General features: G+C 37.3%; 1 protein-coding gene across 2 annotated transcripts in view; it reads left to right on the top strand.

The window, feature by feature from the left end:
* PCCA (propionyl-CoA carboxylase subunit alpha) overlaps positions 1-19,066 on the top strand; it is a 278,565-nt gene that overhangs the window by 144,819 nt on the left and 114,680 nt on the right. For both annotated transcript variants that reach the window (XM_051780610.1, XM_051780611.1), the window contains exon 18: positions 100-202. In XM_051780610.1, coding sequence (XP_051636570.1) covers positions 100-202 — 103 coding nt within the window. The remainder of the gene's footprint in view (positions 1-99; positions 203-19,066) is intronic.

Genomic DNA, 19,066 nt, shown 5'->3' with positions numbered 1-19,066 from the left:
TATAAGGACTGAGCAGTGTTTTTACTGGTAGTTGTTACTTTCTGGGTCTGTGTTGGTCTGTGATATCTAATTTTTTTTGAACTACTTTCCAAAAACTAGGACACAAGTTGACAGATCTTGAAAGAAGAGAACTACTAGCAACAGCAGCGTCTTTGTATGTGGCTGAACAACTGAGATCACAGCAATTTCTGGGAACTCCAAGGTAAGTTCATTTCTAGGAACTCAGATGTGCTGATGCATTTTGTTAATGACAACTCCGCTTTGCACTTTTTGTCCTGTTTTATGTCAGTTTTAGCTTCTTGCCAGTTACTCGTGCACAAGAGTAACTGGTGAGAAACTACATGGCTTCTTAATATAGTCTGTTTTTTCTAAATTCAAATGAGCTGTGGCTTACATTTCCCTACTCACATGAGTCATAAATGATTATTTTTATTCTATGTATTAGCAAAGTAATAGACACAAAAATGTGTTACAAGCCAGTACAGTAATTAATGCACATCAGGAGTTTCATTAATGCAAAATGTTGCTGCATTAGTAACTAACCACAAATTGAGCATCACAAATTTCCCATGTGCCCATTTGAAGCAATCTAAGCACTTTGGGGTAATATGAATATTCAGCTACAGAGCTTTAAAATATTGTGGACTTTTAAGTAATTTGCTACCTTGGTGAAGAAACTTATTAGTTTAGAGTCTAATTCAGAAAACACTTCGACTAGTAAATGCTGGAAGAGTTAACACCTTGCTTAAAGTATGGTTTTTTTGGTGCTTTTATTCCCCTACTACCTCGCTTTCTTGAATAGTAGCTCCTAGGCAGTACTGTTAACTGGACAGCCATTGCAGTAGCCCATGTCGAAATACTGATTCACTTCTTTAGCTTTTTGGAATGGTATGCTTTTTTCCTCTAGGGTGTTTGTAGCTTTTATTGTCCTCAGGCCCATCATTGTCAATGCCTTGAGACCTTCTATTAGAATAACTGAATTTGCGAAGCTTGCTTGTGTCGTTGGTGTTAGCAATGGTTGCATACAGTGAATCTTAACTTCCACATAACTCTTTCTCCTCACCTCACATTTTGTAATATAGTTATGTTTGTCTGAGAGGGAAGTCAGAATGCAGGATAGACATTATTCACATTCCATGCCAGTGGTTTGACAGTGTATTCTATTACTGATTTTACAGTGGTCAGGAATAAATCAAGTGTGGTTTCAAGAAGTCTTTATTTTTTTTTGTACCCACGAAGATAATTAATACCATATGGTATTAACAAAAAAAAAAAAAAGAAAGAGGCACTTAGGGAAAGCATAATGGCATTGTAATATATAGCATATGTAGAGCTGGGTCATTGCTTGCCTTATGCATCTATAGGGGAAGGTAAAGCATCCTTTTATTTCCTTCCACAAGTTATATCCTCTCTAGCGAATGGCATAGGGAGAAGAACAGACACTCAGAAGCCACTGTTACCTAAATAAAGACAAATCAGGGAAAATGAGGAGGAGCCTTGATTGTAGTTTTTACTGGCCAGCATAAGAAAGTGAAATACTCTGGTACTGCTACACAGAAGTAGTGGATTACTTTGTACTTAGAGTAGGCATAGGAATTGCTGATTTCAGTAGTGATTATTAAACTGCTTTTGCATTCCCTGCTCTGATTTGAGATTTTTTTTTCTCTGCCCTGTAAAATGTTTTTATTAGCTGAAAAGAAAAGGAATCAAATTTTTGAATAGTCTTTTAATGTTTTGTTTCTATTGCAAGTACTTTTTTCAGTACTAGGTGTCTATGTATCTGAATATAAAAGACATATACAACTATTTTAACTGAGATATCAATATGTAAATGAAGTATTGCATTGAGCAGTTGGGCATGGTCATTCTTTTGTTTTTGTGCTGTGTTAGGGAAACAAATACACTCCTGCTTTGAAAAAAATTAGTTCATTTTTGGAGTCCTAGGTAAACTCTGTCACATATATTCTTCCACCATGAGCAGAGAAGGCCACAGTCTGGCCACATGAAGTCTGTAAAACTAGATTACGGTCTGATTTTTCAGATTTTAAGTGGTGAAGCTAATAAATCTTTTCAGTATAGGAAAGATCACTTTCTCTTGCCATGATGGGGTGTACTTATGTTCAGCTCAGCTTTCAAAGGATGACTTTTCTATCTGAGGCATATGCAGATCTGGAATGAATCCTTCAGAAGTCGGGCCTTAAAATTTTCTCCAAGTGGTGACTGAGTGTGGTTCTTATTCAATATGTCATGGTTTGAATCCGTATATATTGTTAGGTCTACTTGCTTAAATCGTAGTAAAGCTGCCTGTTTGAGGCCAAGTAAGGACAAGCTATTGCAAAAACGCTTACTGGTAAGTAACTTCTGAAGAAACCAAACCTGATAATGATACCCTTTTCCAAAAATCATGCAGCTCATTCAGAGGGAAAATCAAAAAAGCAAAGGCAGAATGGGGTCCAAGGATTGTGCAGTGTCTTGGACAGTGTTTTCCATTCCTTAGAGCAGTTAGGGAACTCCCTCTAGAGGGGACTGAGGACTGTGGAGCATGCAAGTAACTACAGTACCATCAAAGATCCTTCACCATGTCCTTAAATTACCCAAACTGCATCTGACTTGTTTTTGAAGGTGTTCCATGTATGGGTACTTTTTAAGGAGCAGTACTGTGGCCAGAGAAAAAGCACATCTTTATTGATAGGACTGCAATTTGTTTGAAAAATATTAGTAAACAAAAAGTGCAGAGTAGGAACCTGTGCTACTGGCAACAAATCAAAAAGGCTGGTTGTAATCTTGGATGCAGTTCACTATGGCAGAATTGGGCATTTGGAGTCTGTGTGAGTTTTAAATCCATATTGGAGGATGTAAGCAGACTAGACAGACTGCATGCTCCAAAGTTCATCTGTAACATTCTCCTAATGTTTTGGACAAGTACTTTGGTACATTTATCATCACCTTCAGAATTTCAGCTCTCTGGCACTATTTACGTTGACAGCATTTTTTGTTTTTAATATATGCACTGAAAGCAATTGAGCAATTTTAGTGCAATAAACTACTGAAGAGTAGTATTTTGAAATCATGCACTGTTTCCTCTAAACTTGTCAAAGAGACAGTTTTCTTCTGAACTTGAGTTATATGCTTACCTTTGATTTTAATTTGTTTTCTTTTCCCTTTTGGGAGCTGTATTTATAATATTCATTCTTTTCAAACTGTGGGGGTATTTTGGATTCTCTTTTTCCCCTATGACTTATTCAGCCCAAAATCAAGGTTGTTATTCTAGTCAGATAGAAAGTACCATGCTTGGAAGTTTTCATAGAAGCTTTGACTTTCACTTTTAGGGTTACTGAGACTGTAATGAGATGAAATGCAACTGAGCCAGATTAAGGAATTGTTGTTGCAACCTACTCCTCCCTTGCTCTGTCTTTCCTCCTCTTCCCCAGGTATGCAGGTGTGATTTTGTGTGTAGTTGCTTTCTACTCTGGTTCTACTACAGCGACCCATGTTAGTGTAGCAGCCGTTTAATAATAGCTTATGTTGGATCATTCTGTCAGAATCAGGTTACTCATGACAAGTGAAGTTATTGTGGAACAGCTACAAGAGTGGGAATATGTAGCAGGAGGGAAGAGGTGAGCAGAGGAGGACTCATAAAAGGAATGCAGAGGTGAGCCTTAGCTCTGTGCCACAGATCAGACTAGTAGCAGCCTCATGAGGAGAATTCTCCTCTATAATCAATGATATTTGATGGGATGTGACTGGAAAATATGTATTTTGCAGTCCCCTGGGTGACTGAGTCATCAACTATAAGGTTCTTGCTGGAACACGCTCTGATCATGAGCATGTATTGCCACCTTTGGATGGAACACCCAACTTTCTTCAGCTAGCTTCAATCAGGCCGACCCCTGTAGCGACATTCTTGGTTTCAGTATGTTGTCTGGTGTTCGGGTTAATGCAGGCCACAAGCTGAAGGCTGATTTGCCTTTCCTGTGTTAGAATAAATGGTGTTATGATTTGGGTGGAGCACCCACAGGTGAGTTTCCACTGTCTGCATTGCTATATATGTGCCCCTGGCCTCACCAACAGTCTCCTAGGACTAATTTGCCAGCCTTTAGCTAGAACAGCTGTTGGAGATCTGTGCATGCTCAGAGTTACAGGAATATAGCCATTTACTTTTGTGATCCAGTCAAATATTTAGAGCATTTTTTGTTTTGTTTATTTGCTTGCTTGGTTTTTTTTTTAATTTAAGTGTTGGTTATTTAACCCATTTTCTTGGGAAAAAGGTGGTTGTGGGGTGGTTTGGTTTTTTTGGGTTCTTTATGGTTGTGGGTTTTTTTAAAGTATTTTTGAAGGATGATTAGGTAGTGAAAGTGCTTGGTATTTTGTGAGCCACATACTAATGTGAATATTTCATTGTGATATCCAGATAATAAGGGCACATATTTCCCACAGGAAATAGCTATGAATGATTAATGATTGTTTCATTGTTCAGCTTTCAGTTATTTTACCTAGGACTTTTTCTACTTACTCCATGGTCCACTTTATTGTGAAACTGGTGCCACCCACAGCTGCTGAACAGATTTACAGCATCTAGTAAAACCCTAAGGTCTTCTAGACAGAACTCAATCTTGTTTCAAGTGGAAACATATTGTGGCTGAAGTGAATCCAGCTTATTTTACGTCTGTTTGATGTAGTTAGTCTTTGAGACCAAAAATGATGTTGTATAGTTGAATCTTCGTATTTTGGCTTCAGTCTTGTTTTCATTAGTGGGTTGGGAGGGGAATAGGAGAGTGTCTCTCCAGGTGTGGCTACATCATGCTATCTCATGGGTCTACTAATGTGATGTTTATACTTCTAAACCCAATTGCCTACAGCACTTCCTGTGCGTTGCTTGTGTTGGCTGCTAAGTGTATTTTCCTAATTTTTCTATGGGTTTTACCCTTTCATCATTTATGACTTGGAAAAAACCAGCAAGGCTGCATACCCATATTGCCTGATACTACTTGCAAAAAGATGGTAACACATTGGAAAATGTTTTATGTTGCTAACCAAATAAAATCTAAAGGTTTTTCTTGCTCATGTGTTTAACATAGAGGACTGGTTTAGAGAGTCTTGAGTTAAACTTCTAACTGTTCTTGTGGGACTTGGAAATCAGTTGAATTTGGCCTCAGTTTGTGAAAAGACAAAGTGGCCTTAATACTTTGCTGCCTTATTGAAGTTTTGTAAATATGTATTTATCAACATGTATAAAGTATTTTGGGACCTAAAATCCATAATGCTTTCTAGACATGAAGTAATACTTTCGCAGGAAGGGAATTGTATAGTGAAAAATTAGAGATAAAATACAAGCAAGTTTTTGTCAGGTTCTGGAATAGTTGGGCTAAATTTGTGGTTTAAAAATCTGAAAATCCAGGGGTCCAATGCAGTGAACATAACACAACTGGTGAACTGCAAGAGAAGAAATTAATATATTGAGCTTTTTATTTAATGAATTGTTGTAGGTTCATATCTAGGTTGGTTTGGTACAGCTATGTTGATGTTTGCCTTGCCATTGCTTGATTATAGGGCAGTGAGGGAACTGCTCAGAGAGCAGTAGAGCCCCACGCCTCTCAGGCATGCTTGCTTTTCACATAGGCTACACCTATTACCCTGCTGGAGTCTGGGTCAGAGCCAGCTCTTTGCCAGCCTAGGGCTTTCCCATATGGAAGGATGGTCAGCTGCCCAGTAGGAGAGCTTTCTTGCTCTCCTGCATTGCTGGAGCAGCACAAAATAAGGTTATGTTACATTAATTTTAAAAAGAAGGAAGATGATGTCAAGAAAATTCACTGGAGTAATCTGAACCGACCTCTTGGAAAGGGAGAGAGTTTTTACTTTCAGCACAGCCACAGATGCTGCTGAACTACACCAATTGCATTATGTGAATTCTGTTTTTTTTTCTTCCCTAGAACTGCAGTAATAACATGAACAGTTATTGCAAGTGCAGCTAAACAAGTATACTTTGCTGTACCCTACAAATACCTTGTAGTGGGCATAGAGATAAACCACTTTGTTTTCATTTGACATGGATGACTAAGTCCAGCCCACTTGTGGCTTTTTTCATTCTCTGAGTTTGGAGTTATGCCATCATCCTTAGCTCAGGAAAATAACACTGTCTTATCCTTACTGTTGTGGTCCTCTGGTCAGCAAGTCAAGCATTCTTCTCATGATTTACCGTTAGGCCTTTAAAGGCCTCGGTATGTTTATATAATTACTGCAGCTTCACACCATTATTCCACTGTGTGGTTTTTTTCTTTCCCCCACAGAATAGCAAGGTACTGAGATGCTGATCTCCCTTTTTCTGTGTGATATCTATGTTTTTAATGGGCTTTTCTGGTTGTAGTAACCCGCTCTTGTCTGTCTAGCTGTTATCTAATGTTGTTCTTTTGACATCTCATAAATAATTACTGTATTTTTTTTGTAATCTTGCTTAATCACTGCAAAAACAGCTACCCTATATAATATTGTAACTGTCTTTAAAATCTGGTATTATTTACCCTTCTAGGTTGCTTGGTTGGTTGTCATAGAAAGAGGATTATATGTGCTACAGACAAAAAAGTAGATGCAAATATATGAAATGTGTGGTTTTGGCCCATGGGAATGAACTTCTTTGGAAAATATAAAAGTCGAAATGGTACATTAAGGTAGCGTTTATGACTCTACAGAGCATATGTATAATACTTCGATTTGATTAAATTAATGGAATCAGAATTGATAACACAAGTAATAATATAAAGTCACTTGACAGCAGAGCCATTGTTCCATATGACTCATGAACTTATATTCCAGGAACAGAACAGTCTGTCATGGGAATCTTTTATAGCCTGTCATCCCTGTCATTTGTAGGGAAAAAGGTATTCTGGACATCTAGGAAATGACACTTGCTCAGTCTTTGAAGTTACTAACTATTATGAAATCACTGTGAAGATAGTAATTATTTAAAGTTTGAATCTTGCTGTGTATCTCTTGAGAAGATCCCCAAAGCAGTGGCATGCAATCTTGCTGGTGGGAAAACCATTCACCAAAGTAAATGGACCTGGCTAAGTCCCTATGTTTATTTTTTATTTTCACCATGTCTTCTGGGAAAACAGCATCTGTTGTAGGAACTTTATAGCTTCTCTGGCTCCTGTTCACTGAAACTTGAATTTGTATAGTATACATGTGTGAATTTTTTCTATTGTGGTGGCAAATTCCTGGCCCTTTTTTAGTTGTGAATCCAACCTTTTTCTCCTCCGTGCTTTTCTTATGACCTCTTTTGCAAGATCCTCTCTTTAGGAGACCTCTCTCTATTTCATTTATTTTGATGCCTCCTATAAACCCAACAATTATTTCCTCTCCTGCAGGTTTACAACTCCGAAACCTGTTCTTTAATATTTGTCTGTGTGTAAAAAGTATATGCATGAAAATGTAGGACAAACAAGGTGTGTGCTAATTGCCATGTGCTCCCTGGTCATTTTACAGCTATTTTTAGCATAGATTTTCATCTCCTTCTGTATGTTTTATTTGGAGTTTCAAAGGGCAAAAATTAAGTTGTGTAGGAGGATTTTATGGAAAGGCAAAGTTTTTCATGACTTTTGGGGTCTCTAAGCTCAGGAAATGCATGAGAAACTGCATCCCATGAGAATATTTGCTGATGTTTCTTTCCTAGGATTAACATAAAGATAAGCATGACCATCAGCACCTTACCTTGTGTATGTCCTTGAGGCACTGATTGTGTCCTGCTGTTTGTTTGTGTAGTGTATAGCTTATTCTGGATGCTGTAGCTGTAGAAATGTTGTCAACAAAATATATGATAAGAGAGTCTCTTATTCAATATTGTCTGCATACTTTTACATGTATGTGTTTTGATTTGTCCATTTTTTAGCATGCTTGCTTCATTCATGATTCACAAAGGCTGTAGTTAAATTCAAGGTATTGATTGAAGGGATAGGTAATTCATTTATACCTTTGTTGTTGAGTATTACAATTTTCAACCGTTTCTTTCTCCTTTGATTCAACTGCAAAAGTGGGATGGGACACAGAATGGCCTCATTATTGCAGGAGTATTTCTCTGTTCCCTGCAATGATTCCAAAAGCTCTTGCACACTTCATCAGTATTATTGTAATTCTTTGGCTGCAGGATATTTGGCAGCTGTTGCACCCCACTGGCAAATCCTATTCAGACTTCACTTCCATTCACCATTGCCATTGGAGAATTGATTTCTCTCTCCTCTGCTCTAACCTTTCCCAATTCATTTTGGATTGTTCAGTGTGAAACATTTTAATTTCATATCATACAGCCATTCAGCTCACAATCCTTTTTTAACCTGTCACCAGGGTAACAGCATAGCATGCTTTCTTTAGGCAATCAAGTTTTTATTTCGCATGCTTAATGTTGCATTAAATGTTTGCATTTTGTTTAACCCTCTTAAATGCTTTAAACTGTGGATATATTTTGGGGGGTAATGAAATCTCTGATTTCAGTGTCAAGTCTTCATAGAAATTGCCTTACTTAAAAAATAAGAAATCAGGAGATGAATACAGTAAGAGAAGATTTGTAATAAAATCCCAAATGTCTGAATGAGGGAAGCTTCCACAGAGTGACAAAAAAATACATTTCCTCTGATAAAACCTTCCAGAAGCTTATATTATAATCTTTAGACCTACACTTTAGGATTATTTTTACCTGTAAGTGCTTATATCAAATTAATGGAAATATAAGATTAACCAGGCAATAACATGACTTTAAGAAGTGAAATGTCTGGCCTATACATGTCAACCTACTTCATACTACTTGCCAGTTGTGTGTGGAAACTGTAAGCTGAATAATAAGTACTTTTTTGTATATCAAAATTAGAATTTACTGGGGTGATGCAGTTGATTAAAGAAATGTGGAATTCTTAAGTGTCCTCTACATGCAAACCATCATGGCATGAACAACAGGCTATATCCATTTTATTGGAAGAGAGAATAATAATGAATTTGTGTTGTCATAGATGATTACAAAAATAAAATAAAATAGACATTTTCATACCTGAAAAAGCATTGACTTCTTTTAACTTTGATGTTACAGAGCAAGTCCTGCTTATCTTGGTAAAGGACTAGGACCGGCTAGGTTCACCCTCACCTGTTTAGTTGGAATTTTAAAAAAAGTATGTAATATATGTCCTTAAAATACCCAGTCTATAACTATAATTAGAGGTGTAGTGTTAAAGGCTTTTAGTGTGTTCCATTCCAATTATGGAACATGTTCCAGTCTCAATTATGTAGGTATAAAAGATATGGAGTGAATGGAGGGAAGCATTTAATTTTAGCATAAATAAAACCTAAGAACATGGCATTGCAAATAAGCCCAGACTTTGCTCATTTATAATGAAATGAACCCACTATAATCAAAGCACTAGTAATATGCATTTTAATACTTCGAAATACTAATTTTGCAAACCTTCCTATTTGCAAAGTAGATTGTACATATCTATCATTGTTTAAAAAATTCAAATGCAGAATATTTGATTGCTGTACTAGCTGGAGTCGTTGAGTTTGCATTTGATACAGCTCTTCCTGAGAAACCAGATATTTGTTACAGATCAGACCAGTAGAGTTGACTTTGTTACAGTATTTCTTCCAACAACGTATAGCTAACTATACAAGAATAAAAATGCAGTTTCTTCTATTAATTTCCAAGTTTTCTGTCCGTTTTTTTCCCAAGTTGTACTATAAGCTACCAAATATTATTACCCGCCAAAAGAGGTTTGGCAGTGTCTTGTTACTGAATTTTGCCAAGAGGAGCCAAACATATGGTAATAGTTAATTTATTGGTTCTTCTAGCCTCCAGGGAACTCTTACAGAGAGCATATTACCTTTTTATCTAACATATTTTAAGTAAAAGAGCTGTTGACTTGAAATTAGATATGCCATTGTAGAAGCTGAACCTTCAGCGCGGTTATGCTCAATTATTCAGTCTTGTTTAAGGGTAAGATTAAAAGTGTAAACATACAAGATTGAGCTAAGACTTCTTTATTTTCAACTTTCAGAGAGGTGAGTCTCTTCTGTATGTTTTAGTATGTGTGTTGGTGTTTAAGTGAAAATATTGAACAGATATTTTCATGAGAAAAAGAAGCCCTGCCTTTTTCTCAGAAGTCTTGGAGGTCTTTCTTTGCTTTCTTTTTAGGATATTTCCTGGTATGTTCATTATGAAGCAATAATAAAGAAAATTAATATTTTTCATTTCTTTATATGTAAGACCACAGGCTTGTTTACTTTGTGGCAATGTAGATTTTTGTATTTCTAGTGGGAGAAGTACTTGAGAGTACTTGAGTACTTGTGTCATTTTTCGCTATCTTGGAGTTGAATCTCATACCTGATATTTGCATAACTCAAAATCAGTCATCTGCTACCTGTATTTGAGGTAGCCCTCTTTGTTCCACCTTAGGTACTCTATATTTTTGCCTTTGTAGCCTGGTGGTATTTTGAATCTTCAATGGAAAACTGCATGGATATGTCATCATGTTTTTGCTGGGATACTTGGGGTAGATGGTGCCTTAAGTAAAAAATACCCCAATTTCTGTTGTTTCATGGTAAGTATTCAAAGGCCTGGATATTTTTCCCTGGATCTGTGTTGAGACTGCTCAGATGACTTTTCCTTTTATGATTATGGATGATTCTTTAATATCTCTCACAGATCCTTCTTTAGTAGTTTACTTTTCCGTGTAATTAGATGTGGTGCTTGGAGTTTGTTTTGGTTGTGGCTTCCCTTTAACATGTATCTTCAAAGCCTGTAGTGTGAGAAAGACTGGGCAGGAAAGAACAGCACAGGACCTGGTTCTTTTGAAATCAGGGATGTTTACCCTGTGACCAGAAAGGAGATGATGACACGTTTCTCTGTGGTGCTTAGTAAAATTAATCTTGCTGCAGTTAGTAGTGAGATGATACAAATAAGTTATTTGCATATTGAATTCTAGATTTAAAAAACACTTCAAAAAAATTTTGGTTCCTAGGCTTTAAGCTTCTGTCTTTACCCAAGTGCTCTAGTATGTGTTTCTGAGTCTCCTCTCTCTGCCATTAATGGTGGCAGGGACGGTGACACACCTTCATCACACAGTAATGATTTTATCCAGGCCCTTCTGCCTGTTTTTCAACCAGACAGTGAAATTTAAAGCAGGTCCTTACCTGGCTGCACCTGGTTGTTAATGTCCTTAGACAAGGGAGATGCCATGAATTGACAGCTTTTCCCTGTTTGTTTCCTTGAACTAGTGAGGCCACTTTTCTTTAAATTCTGTGTTGTCCTCTGCTCCCTTCCCTGCAGCAAAGCCTTTTTTTTTTGTTGCTTGTCTCCTCAGGCAAATGACAATCATTTTAAGGTACTTACTAATATTGTCAGCATTATTCCTCTACTAGCTGTGATTTTGTTTCCCCCCCCCCCTTTGATCTGTATTTAGGTGAAGCTTTCTGAGTGAATAGACTGAACCTCTATTCTAGTGATTTCCAAACTCCTGGTAGTCTTATGGCCATTTAAGCTTCGGTCTCGTTACATTGGGTATTGCAGCACCTTTCCACAGCTCACTTCTCTTCAACTTCCTTAGCTTTCAGTCATTTGTGTGTGTCTTCCCAGAAGCAAGGGTTAGTAAGAGCTGATGGCATTTTGCTGCCTCACGGTTTGAAAAAGTTGGATTACAGTGAGAAATTGTTGCATTCAAGGCCTGTAAAGGATGGAGAACAACTTTTCAGAGACAAGGACTTTCATGATTTAACCCCAGACACCAACTATGAAGAAAATGAACTCTACCCCAGCCAAAATCAGCACACAAGGCCGGTTTGTCTCACACAGGAAGACCCAAGATGGGCTGCAGTCATTTGCATTTTAGAGAAATTATGTCAGGTATGAACAAGGAGACTTTGGGTTTAGAGAGAACATGGCTGCTGTGTGTGGATTCCCTCAGCAAGAGAATGCAAAGGAAGGACTGGGGCTGAAGGCAAAGTTGTGAAAACCAGTTCTGAAAGTCTTCCTAAGGTATCTTCCCTCAGGTGCCACACTGCTTCTGAGGGTGTATTTTGAAAATACAGGACAAATGTGATTAATACAGCTCTATTACAAAACCGATTTTATTGGCGTGAGATGGTTAAGTTCTTGGATGGACTCTTGGTTCTGCTGCAACGAATTTGTGAGAGATGGTAAGCTCTGTGTGATGGATGAACTTTTACAATACTTTGGAACTCTTCTGAAACCTGGTGCAAGCATTTTGTTTTCCAAGATGCCCAGAAAAAAAAAGTGGAATTCTTTTTTAAACAACGACCTTTGGGATATTGCATATGTGATAGGCTTTAGAGAGACCAGGGTAAATCATGAGTACTACAAAGTGTAGCAGAAATTCCATACTTCTGGAAGTATAATCTGGTTAGTTCCAAGGAGGCTGACAGATCAAAAGAGGGCTATAATACAGCTTAGGTAGGAGACCTAAATGAAACTGGTAAGCACAGGAAAGACAGCATTTAGTACACAGTTCTTAAAAAAAACCCTCAAAGACACTTGGAGGCGGTGTTCTCTAAAAAGATATTTTCAGTTTGGCTTAAGACAGGTTGGTTTTTTTATTTTGGTTAGCTAATGTTAGCTAATTTTTCATTAGTTTGTGCACTGTGTTCCTCATGGGCCTTGAAGACCAATGTTTTTACTCTCAGTGCTGTTGTCAAATTTCTTTAGAGGTGACCTTATTATGATGTCTTTCCTTTTCCCTTTACTGTAGTAGATATGTCTCACTCCTGCTCTGATGCTTCCTTTAGTAAGTTGAGCAGATAATGAAAAATTTCACTGTATTGTGTCTTAAAAACTTTGTTCTTTAAAGAAACACTGCATTTGAGTCTGATGTTACTGCCTCTCATGCTAGCTGTGATGTCTGTGGGTCACATGTGTATCTCTGAATAAGAAAGAGATAGGTTAATGTGTTTTTTAGGGATTAACTTTTTAAACTACTGATAGTTGGAGAAATGGTGATCTGTTCAAGAAGATGATATTATCTAATAGGATATAGGCAACACTGGTATGTCAGGCCATGATTTTTTCAAAATGGAAGTTTTAAATTTGATTCTAATATATGTATTTTCTCCTCCAAATGAGCAGAATGATTTTTCAAATGTGTGGCACTGTGCAGTATTTTCATTACTTTCAACTGAGAGGAGCAGGTAGGTGTTAAGCACTTAACATATATTTTTTACTGGGGCAACTAAATAAGGGGGTTTGAGCTTCAATTTAAGTGTCAGGGTTTTTTTAACTATGGCCCAATATCTAAACTAAATACTGAACTTACGGTTTTGAGGGAATGAAATTGCAGAAATGGTCATGAAGATCAAAATCTCTTCAAGTGAATTAAGTATTCTTAAATAATTAATCTATCTGTCATTAGAGAGTGTACCATTTCAAGTGATTTTCTAGTTCATCATGAGGAGCTTATACTCTCACTGTTTGTATTTGACTTTTGATTAGTTCTAGTCCAGTCCTGTGAACTGAATGCCCATTTGTGACTGGACTGTATTGGGTGCAGTTCTAGAGCCTGACTTGTGCCTTTCTATGCATCAGGGAGGAACCTAGTTCACGTATCCCAAGACTGTTCTGCAGTGTGATCCATCTAAGTGCAGATGATTGGGATAATTTCCCTTGAGAACTACTCCTGATATGAGGCAAAAGGCTCAGCCAATGTATTTTGTCCTGTCACTTCTGAGTTATACTCTCCAGAACTTTTACTACACAAGTGAGTGAATAACTGAATTTCTAGCTTCTAACAAAAGGGATGACAGATTAAAGCAGTAGATGTGTTTTGATTCAGGTTTACAGCCATAAGTGGAAATTTAGTTTGAGATTAGTATGCTACAAATTGGGCAGATTTCACTGCTGGGATGAGCACAGCAAGCCTAGCACAAAGCTTGCCTGGACGTTTCAAAAATATGTATGGAAATATGTATGTTTCAAAAATAGTATGGAAAGTAGTCTTATGTGTAGAAGTATAACTGGGTTATTTCCCTATCAAATCTATAGGTAATTTTTAATATTTTCACCTCCATTTTCATATTAGTAGTTTATAGAGTTTCCTTGTGCCTATTTATTAGGTGGACGGGAAACCTGTAGTATTCTAAACTTAATGCAAAGTGAAAAATAACATGTTATTACTGGGCATAGCCATTTTTTGAATGGAGGTGCAGGAAACAGGCTGCCCAGCAAGCAGCTACATCCTAATACCATCATTTATATAGAAGAATATAACTGCTACTGGATGATGCTAACAGAAGAACTCTGGTCCTCCCTACTGCCTCACAGTGATTTGTTCTGAAGCTCTTTGTGCATAAAAAGGAGGTGAGAGAATTACTGTAAGGCTATTCCTAAATATCTGCACAATAAGAGGATTAATAAGTTTCTCTGCTCAAGGAAATAAAGGAAAATTTGTATGGGAAAAGGAGCTTGTTGTTTTCCTTTTATGGACTATATTGTTTGTAGTTTTCCCAACTGCCCAAAGTTCTCCCTTAATAAAAAAAAAAGTTTTATAAAAAAACCAAAGTTGTGAAATTAAATGCTTTAATGGAAGAGAAATAGCCCAAACTTTTTTTGACGATGAACAGATTTTTATACTTTTCTCTCCATAACATTTGTCAGCACACAAAAGTCAATATTGTTGACTGATCTGATTAAAAACACCTGCTTGCAAGTAGTTCCTCCTTTGGTAAATGCTTTTGCTGATTTAGGAAAGATGGTTTGAAAAAACAGGTTAGAAGCACAGACTTGTAAATTATTTGAAAAATAAATGTCTTTTCTCTGTACTTCTGAACACGAGTTGAGTCTTTCTTGCTTCTCCTTTCACAAATGCTTGCAACGAGATAAGGAGCAGCATCTCTTATCCAGCATTAATGCTTGTGATGTTTTCTTTTTCCAAGAGAAACCAAATACTAGAGTAGGCTCTGACATGTTATAAGAGAGGAAATCAGTTTCAGATATGTTTTACATTTATTTATTTGCAGTTTTCAAGGTATGCTGTCATCTGCTGAAGGACTGGACAGTCTGACTCTTCTCTGAAACTGAGAGGTCTTGGGCTGTACATGCAGCTCCCAGGATTACTGTGTGTTTCATTGAGTTTGTTAAATGCAAAGTGCATAGAAATTTCCTGTCATAGGACCAAGTGTCAAAACTCTTTGTCCCAGAGGATGCCTCATCAGCCTGCAAAACTGCGTTCTCTCAGTCTCCATGAATCTCCCATTCCTTCCTACCATCTGCAGGTAGGAAGTACTTACCTGGGCCCTGGCTCTTTCTCTTGAAAGATAGGAGGAGGCTGATGGAGGCTGATAGCCCCATTCTTTCATTCTCTGGACATAATGCTCTGCAAACATACTTTTTTTTTTTTTTAATAGCAAGACTGGCAACAAAAGCAATCCTACTTCCTTTACCTGATAGATTTAAAACTAAAAGAGCCATGGAAGGTTTTTCAAGAGGCTTAGAATTGTTATTTGCCTGTATATTTGGAGGATAATTTCTCCTTAAAACTGTGGGGACAGCTTTGTCAGAGAAGCCTCTAGTTCCTTCCCCCTGCCAGGCTGCTGAGGATGCTGGCTGCAAAGCATTTGGGTTAGGGTGTCTCTCTTTACAGGACCCAACCCCTGCTTGCTTAGAGACCTTCAGAGTGGAAGAGAGTTAGTCAGTGATCACGTCTGCAGGGTTACTTTTTGGTTAAATGATGATCTGGGTAGTTAAATTGACTCTAGATTTATAAGATCTAGCTTAGCTGTTTCTTTAGCTTTGATCTGGGGTTCACTAGTAAAGGCACTGGAGGTTTTCGTTGGGCGCTGGATTGAGGTCTCTTATATGTCAATGCAGATGGCTCAAAAAGCTTCTGTTAAAGGAAAAGGGAGCATCCAGATGCACACCGTTTTGAATCAAAGCACGGTGCACTCCATAGCATCCTTTTAAAGCAGCACTTTTTATTTTATAGTTTACCTTCCATGTAATTTAATTTTTTTCCTGTGGTCACTATTCAAATAGAATATGTGGCTATAAATGTGCATATTTGTTATTGATCTAAATGTGATATGTAAGAAAATGTAATGTAAAACCTTTTTGACATAACCATTGAGTAATTCTTTCAGCCTTTGTCTGATCAGCTGGCACACAGGCTAGGAGAGGTTATTATTTTGTATGACATATGCAGAACTATAATTTAGTCTAATGATGGTATATTTTCATATTCACAGTGAAAGGGGTATATGTATACATATGCACATATAAAGTAGGAAGAAGGAAAACCTATTTTTATGTAAAAGTGCACATGATATGTATACATGAATCAATCTGAATATATGTAGAGAATGGGTGTGAATAGATATAGAAAATACTTCAAATTGCTGAATAAAATATACCTAGATTCTTAGGTTCCTTTCACATAATTTTTGGTTCTTAAAATAATCCTGTGAAAGTGCTGCTTTTATCTTTTCTGTGTGACGATGAACTTTTATGTTGGAAAGTGTTGAAAGTACTCAGATACTAAAGCTTAGATTTGTGTTTTGTTTGGCAGTACACTTCTGTTTAGAATTCTTTTAATCTATCCATTCCCTGCTTTTATATTCATCTGATAGTTGAAGGTTCTGTGAAGGATATTTCTTTGTATATGAACTTATTAAACCAATAATGCTCAAAAGTGTGAAATTTACGATCCTTTTTCCCTTTTTTTTACATCACAAGATAGGCTCTTGTTTGAGTTGTTAAATTTCTATTTGCCTTTCTTGATTTTTTTTTTTTCCTTGGGGGGAGGGCTATGGGGAAGGGCAGGGAAAATAAGAAACATTTTATATGGTAGATCTAAAGTTTCATTAAAATTGCTTATGCCCTGTCCCAGGCATTTTAAGTGGGCCATCTGTCTAAACATCTCTGCATTTTTTTCTGATCATTTCCTCGACTTATTCATGAGCCATGGGAGGGCTCCTTTGTAGTCTCCATGTAGCTGGTTCAGTCTACCCCCACTGAATACATCTATGTGCTTGCATAACATATCTTTTCACAGTGCTGGAAATTCTCTGAACTTGGTTCAGATGAATGGCCCACTTTCTGAAGGTCTTTTTTTCTCCCCCTGCAAGATTTGTATGCAGAAACTGACCTTGGTGGCTACAGAATCCAGCACATTATTCTTGATCATTTTACAGGCCACCTGCTGTGAAAGTTATGATGAAGGATTTCTTAATGATTCTTTGACCATTAACATTGTTTTAAGTCAATATTTCACTTTTATTTAACTGCTGAATAGGTAATTGCACAATTGAAAAACAGCTTTATAGAGTGTCATATAATGTGGTTTTCAAGCACTTATAATCTTTCATAACGGGAGGATTTGTTATGGTAGTTTGAGATTTCTCTGTTTATGTAAAGTATTATGCAGCAAAAATATCAGAAGTAGAGAGAATTTGTAAGTGTTTTTCCCCTCAGCATTAGAACACATATTTTGAATTGGAGGTGAAAAAATCTATATGCAATTTTCTGACCCTTTAGGAGCTGGTGACTTTTATCATAGCTCATTACATCATCAGCGGTAATCAGGAGAGGGGAGTTTATTTGTCACAAACTGCAGAAAATTGTAGTTTTTATGGAGTTCCTTCTATCCAATTGGTTGGTGACAATCACAATGGCCAGGGCAGAGTTATTATTTGAGTTGTTTTCTTTCATTACTTGTTTTTGACTAGAATAGTTTAATTAGTGGCTGTTTTCCATAAGCACGGTAAGTGTGTGTTGATCTAAAATTTTTAGCAGTTGTCTGCTTTCCTCACTGAAAACTTGCAAAGAAAGCCAGAGCTATGATTTCTGCGTTATTATAAAGGGATCTCCCAGTCTTGCACATGGCAGTTGGGGGTAAAAGGGACATAATACGCTGTGTAACGTATGAAATAATTTATGGAACCATGACATTATCTCTAGTTGAACAAACAGTGATAGGGGTTGAAAATAAATAACTAATCATTAAAACGGTGCTGTTTTTCTTGTTGCACTGTTTACAAGTTTTTGTAACTTCAGTGCTTTGGAGTACAGCCTTTATGACTTAAAGCCAAGCCATCACTGTACTCCTCATCTGGGCTCCTATTGCTTGTGATACTTCCCTTTAGAAGGCAATTTGCAGTAGAGTAGTTCAGAACCGCCCATTTTGTATGGAAGGAGTTATAACACCCTTCTCCACCCATCTCCTGTTGTTGTGGCTGCAGTGCTGCCTTTGCTCTCTCTGTCCCTTTGTGTGCAGTGCTCCTGGCAAGGGACAGCAGTGCACAGTTCTCCATGGTCTTGCTTCCCATTCACCTGGCACTCATCTTGCTGCGTAACGTGTATTTCTTCCTGCAACCGGTGATCTTTATGTGTGAATAAAGTAATTTTTTGGATGATGTGTCATTTGCCCAAACTGGGAGAAAAAAGGGAGGGCATGTTGAACGCTGTGAAAGACATACTGTGTGGATTCTGAACCTAGGGTTGGAGCAGAAGTGCCTTACCTTTTTTTGTCTTTTATGATGGCAAAAATTACGTTATTTTTATTTGCAGTAGTTTTGGTGGGCTTTTTGCTGTAAACAGAATATGTCACATTTCAGCCCAATATGTAGAATTTTAAAAGTTCTACATTTTTGAAAACAACCAGAAGTTTGAGGAGTTTTCTGTGAACTAGTGTGAAATATATTCAGAGTTCAGATGTTTTCCCTGTGGAGGAGTTAGAAGAGTTCTCAGCTAAGGAAGCAACCCTAGACAAGAACAAAGGTAATTTCCCAAGCCCTAGGACTTCTCAGACATTAAAAATAACCCACCACAAAACAACAAAAAGCCCTCCACCAGAAGGCCCCTTTCTTAGCCTGACAGAAGCTTCTGCATTTCTAAAGTAGTTCACAGACTTGAACGACTTCCTTTTCATATCTAAGAAACTTAAATATTGATTCTTAATTTTGGATTTTAAGATTCTTACTTATAGGAACCTCCCCTCCTCCCCAGATCCCATCAAAATGGAGTCTACTACAAAATAATTTATTTGAGAGGAATTGGATTTAACAAAGAAAAAGTAGGATTGTCACCAGC

Source organism: Manacus candei, unplaced genomic scaffold (genome assembly GCF_025592945.1).
Source record: "Manacus candei isolate 608988 ecotype Guabito, Panama unplaced genomic scaffold, ASM2559294v1 h1tg000014l, whole genome shotgun sequence".
In the NCBI taxonomy this organism is placed as follows: Eukaryota; Metazoa; Chordata; class Aves; order Passeriformes; family Pipridae; genus Manacus; species Manacus candei.
The sequence above is the reverse complement of the archived record's forward strand: the minus strand, read 5'-3'. Positions and strand labels throughout refer to the sequence as shown.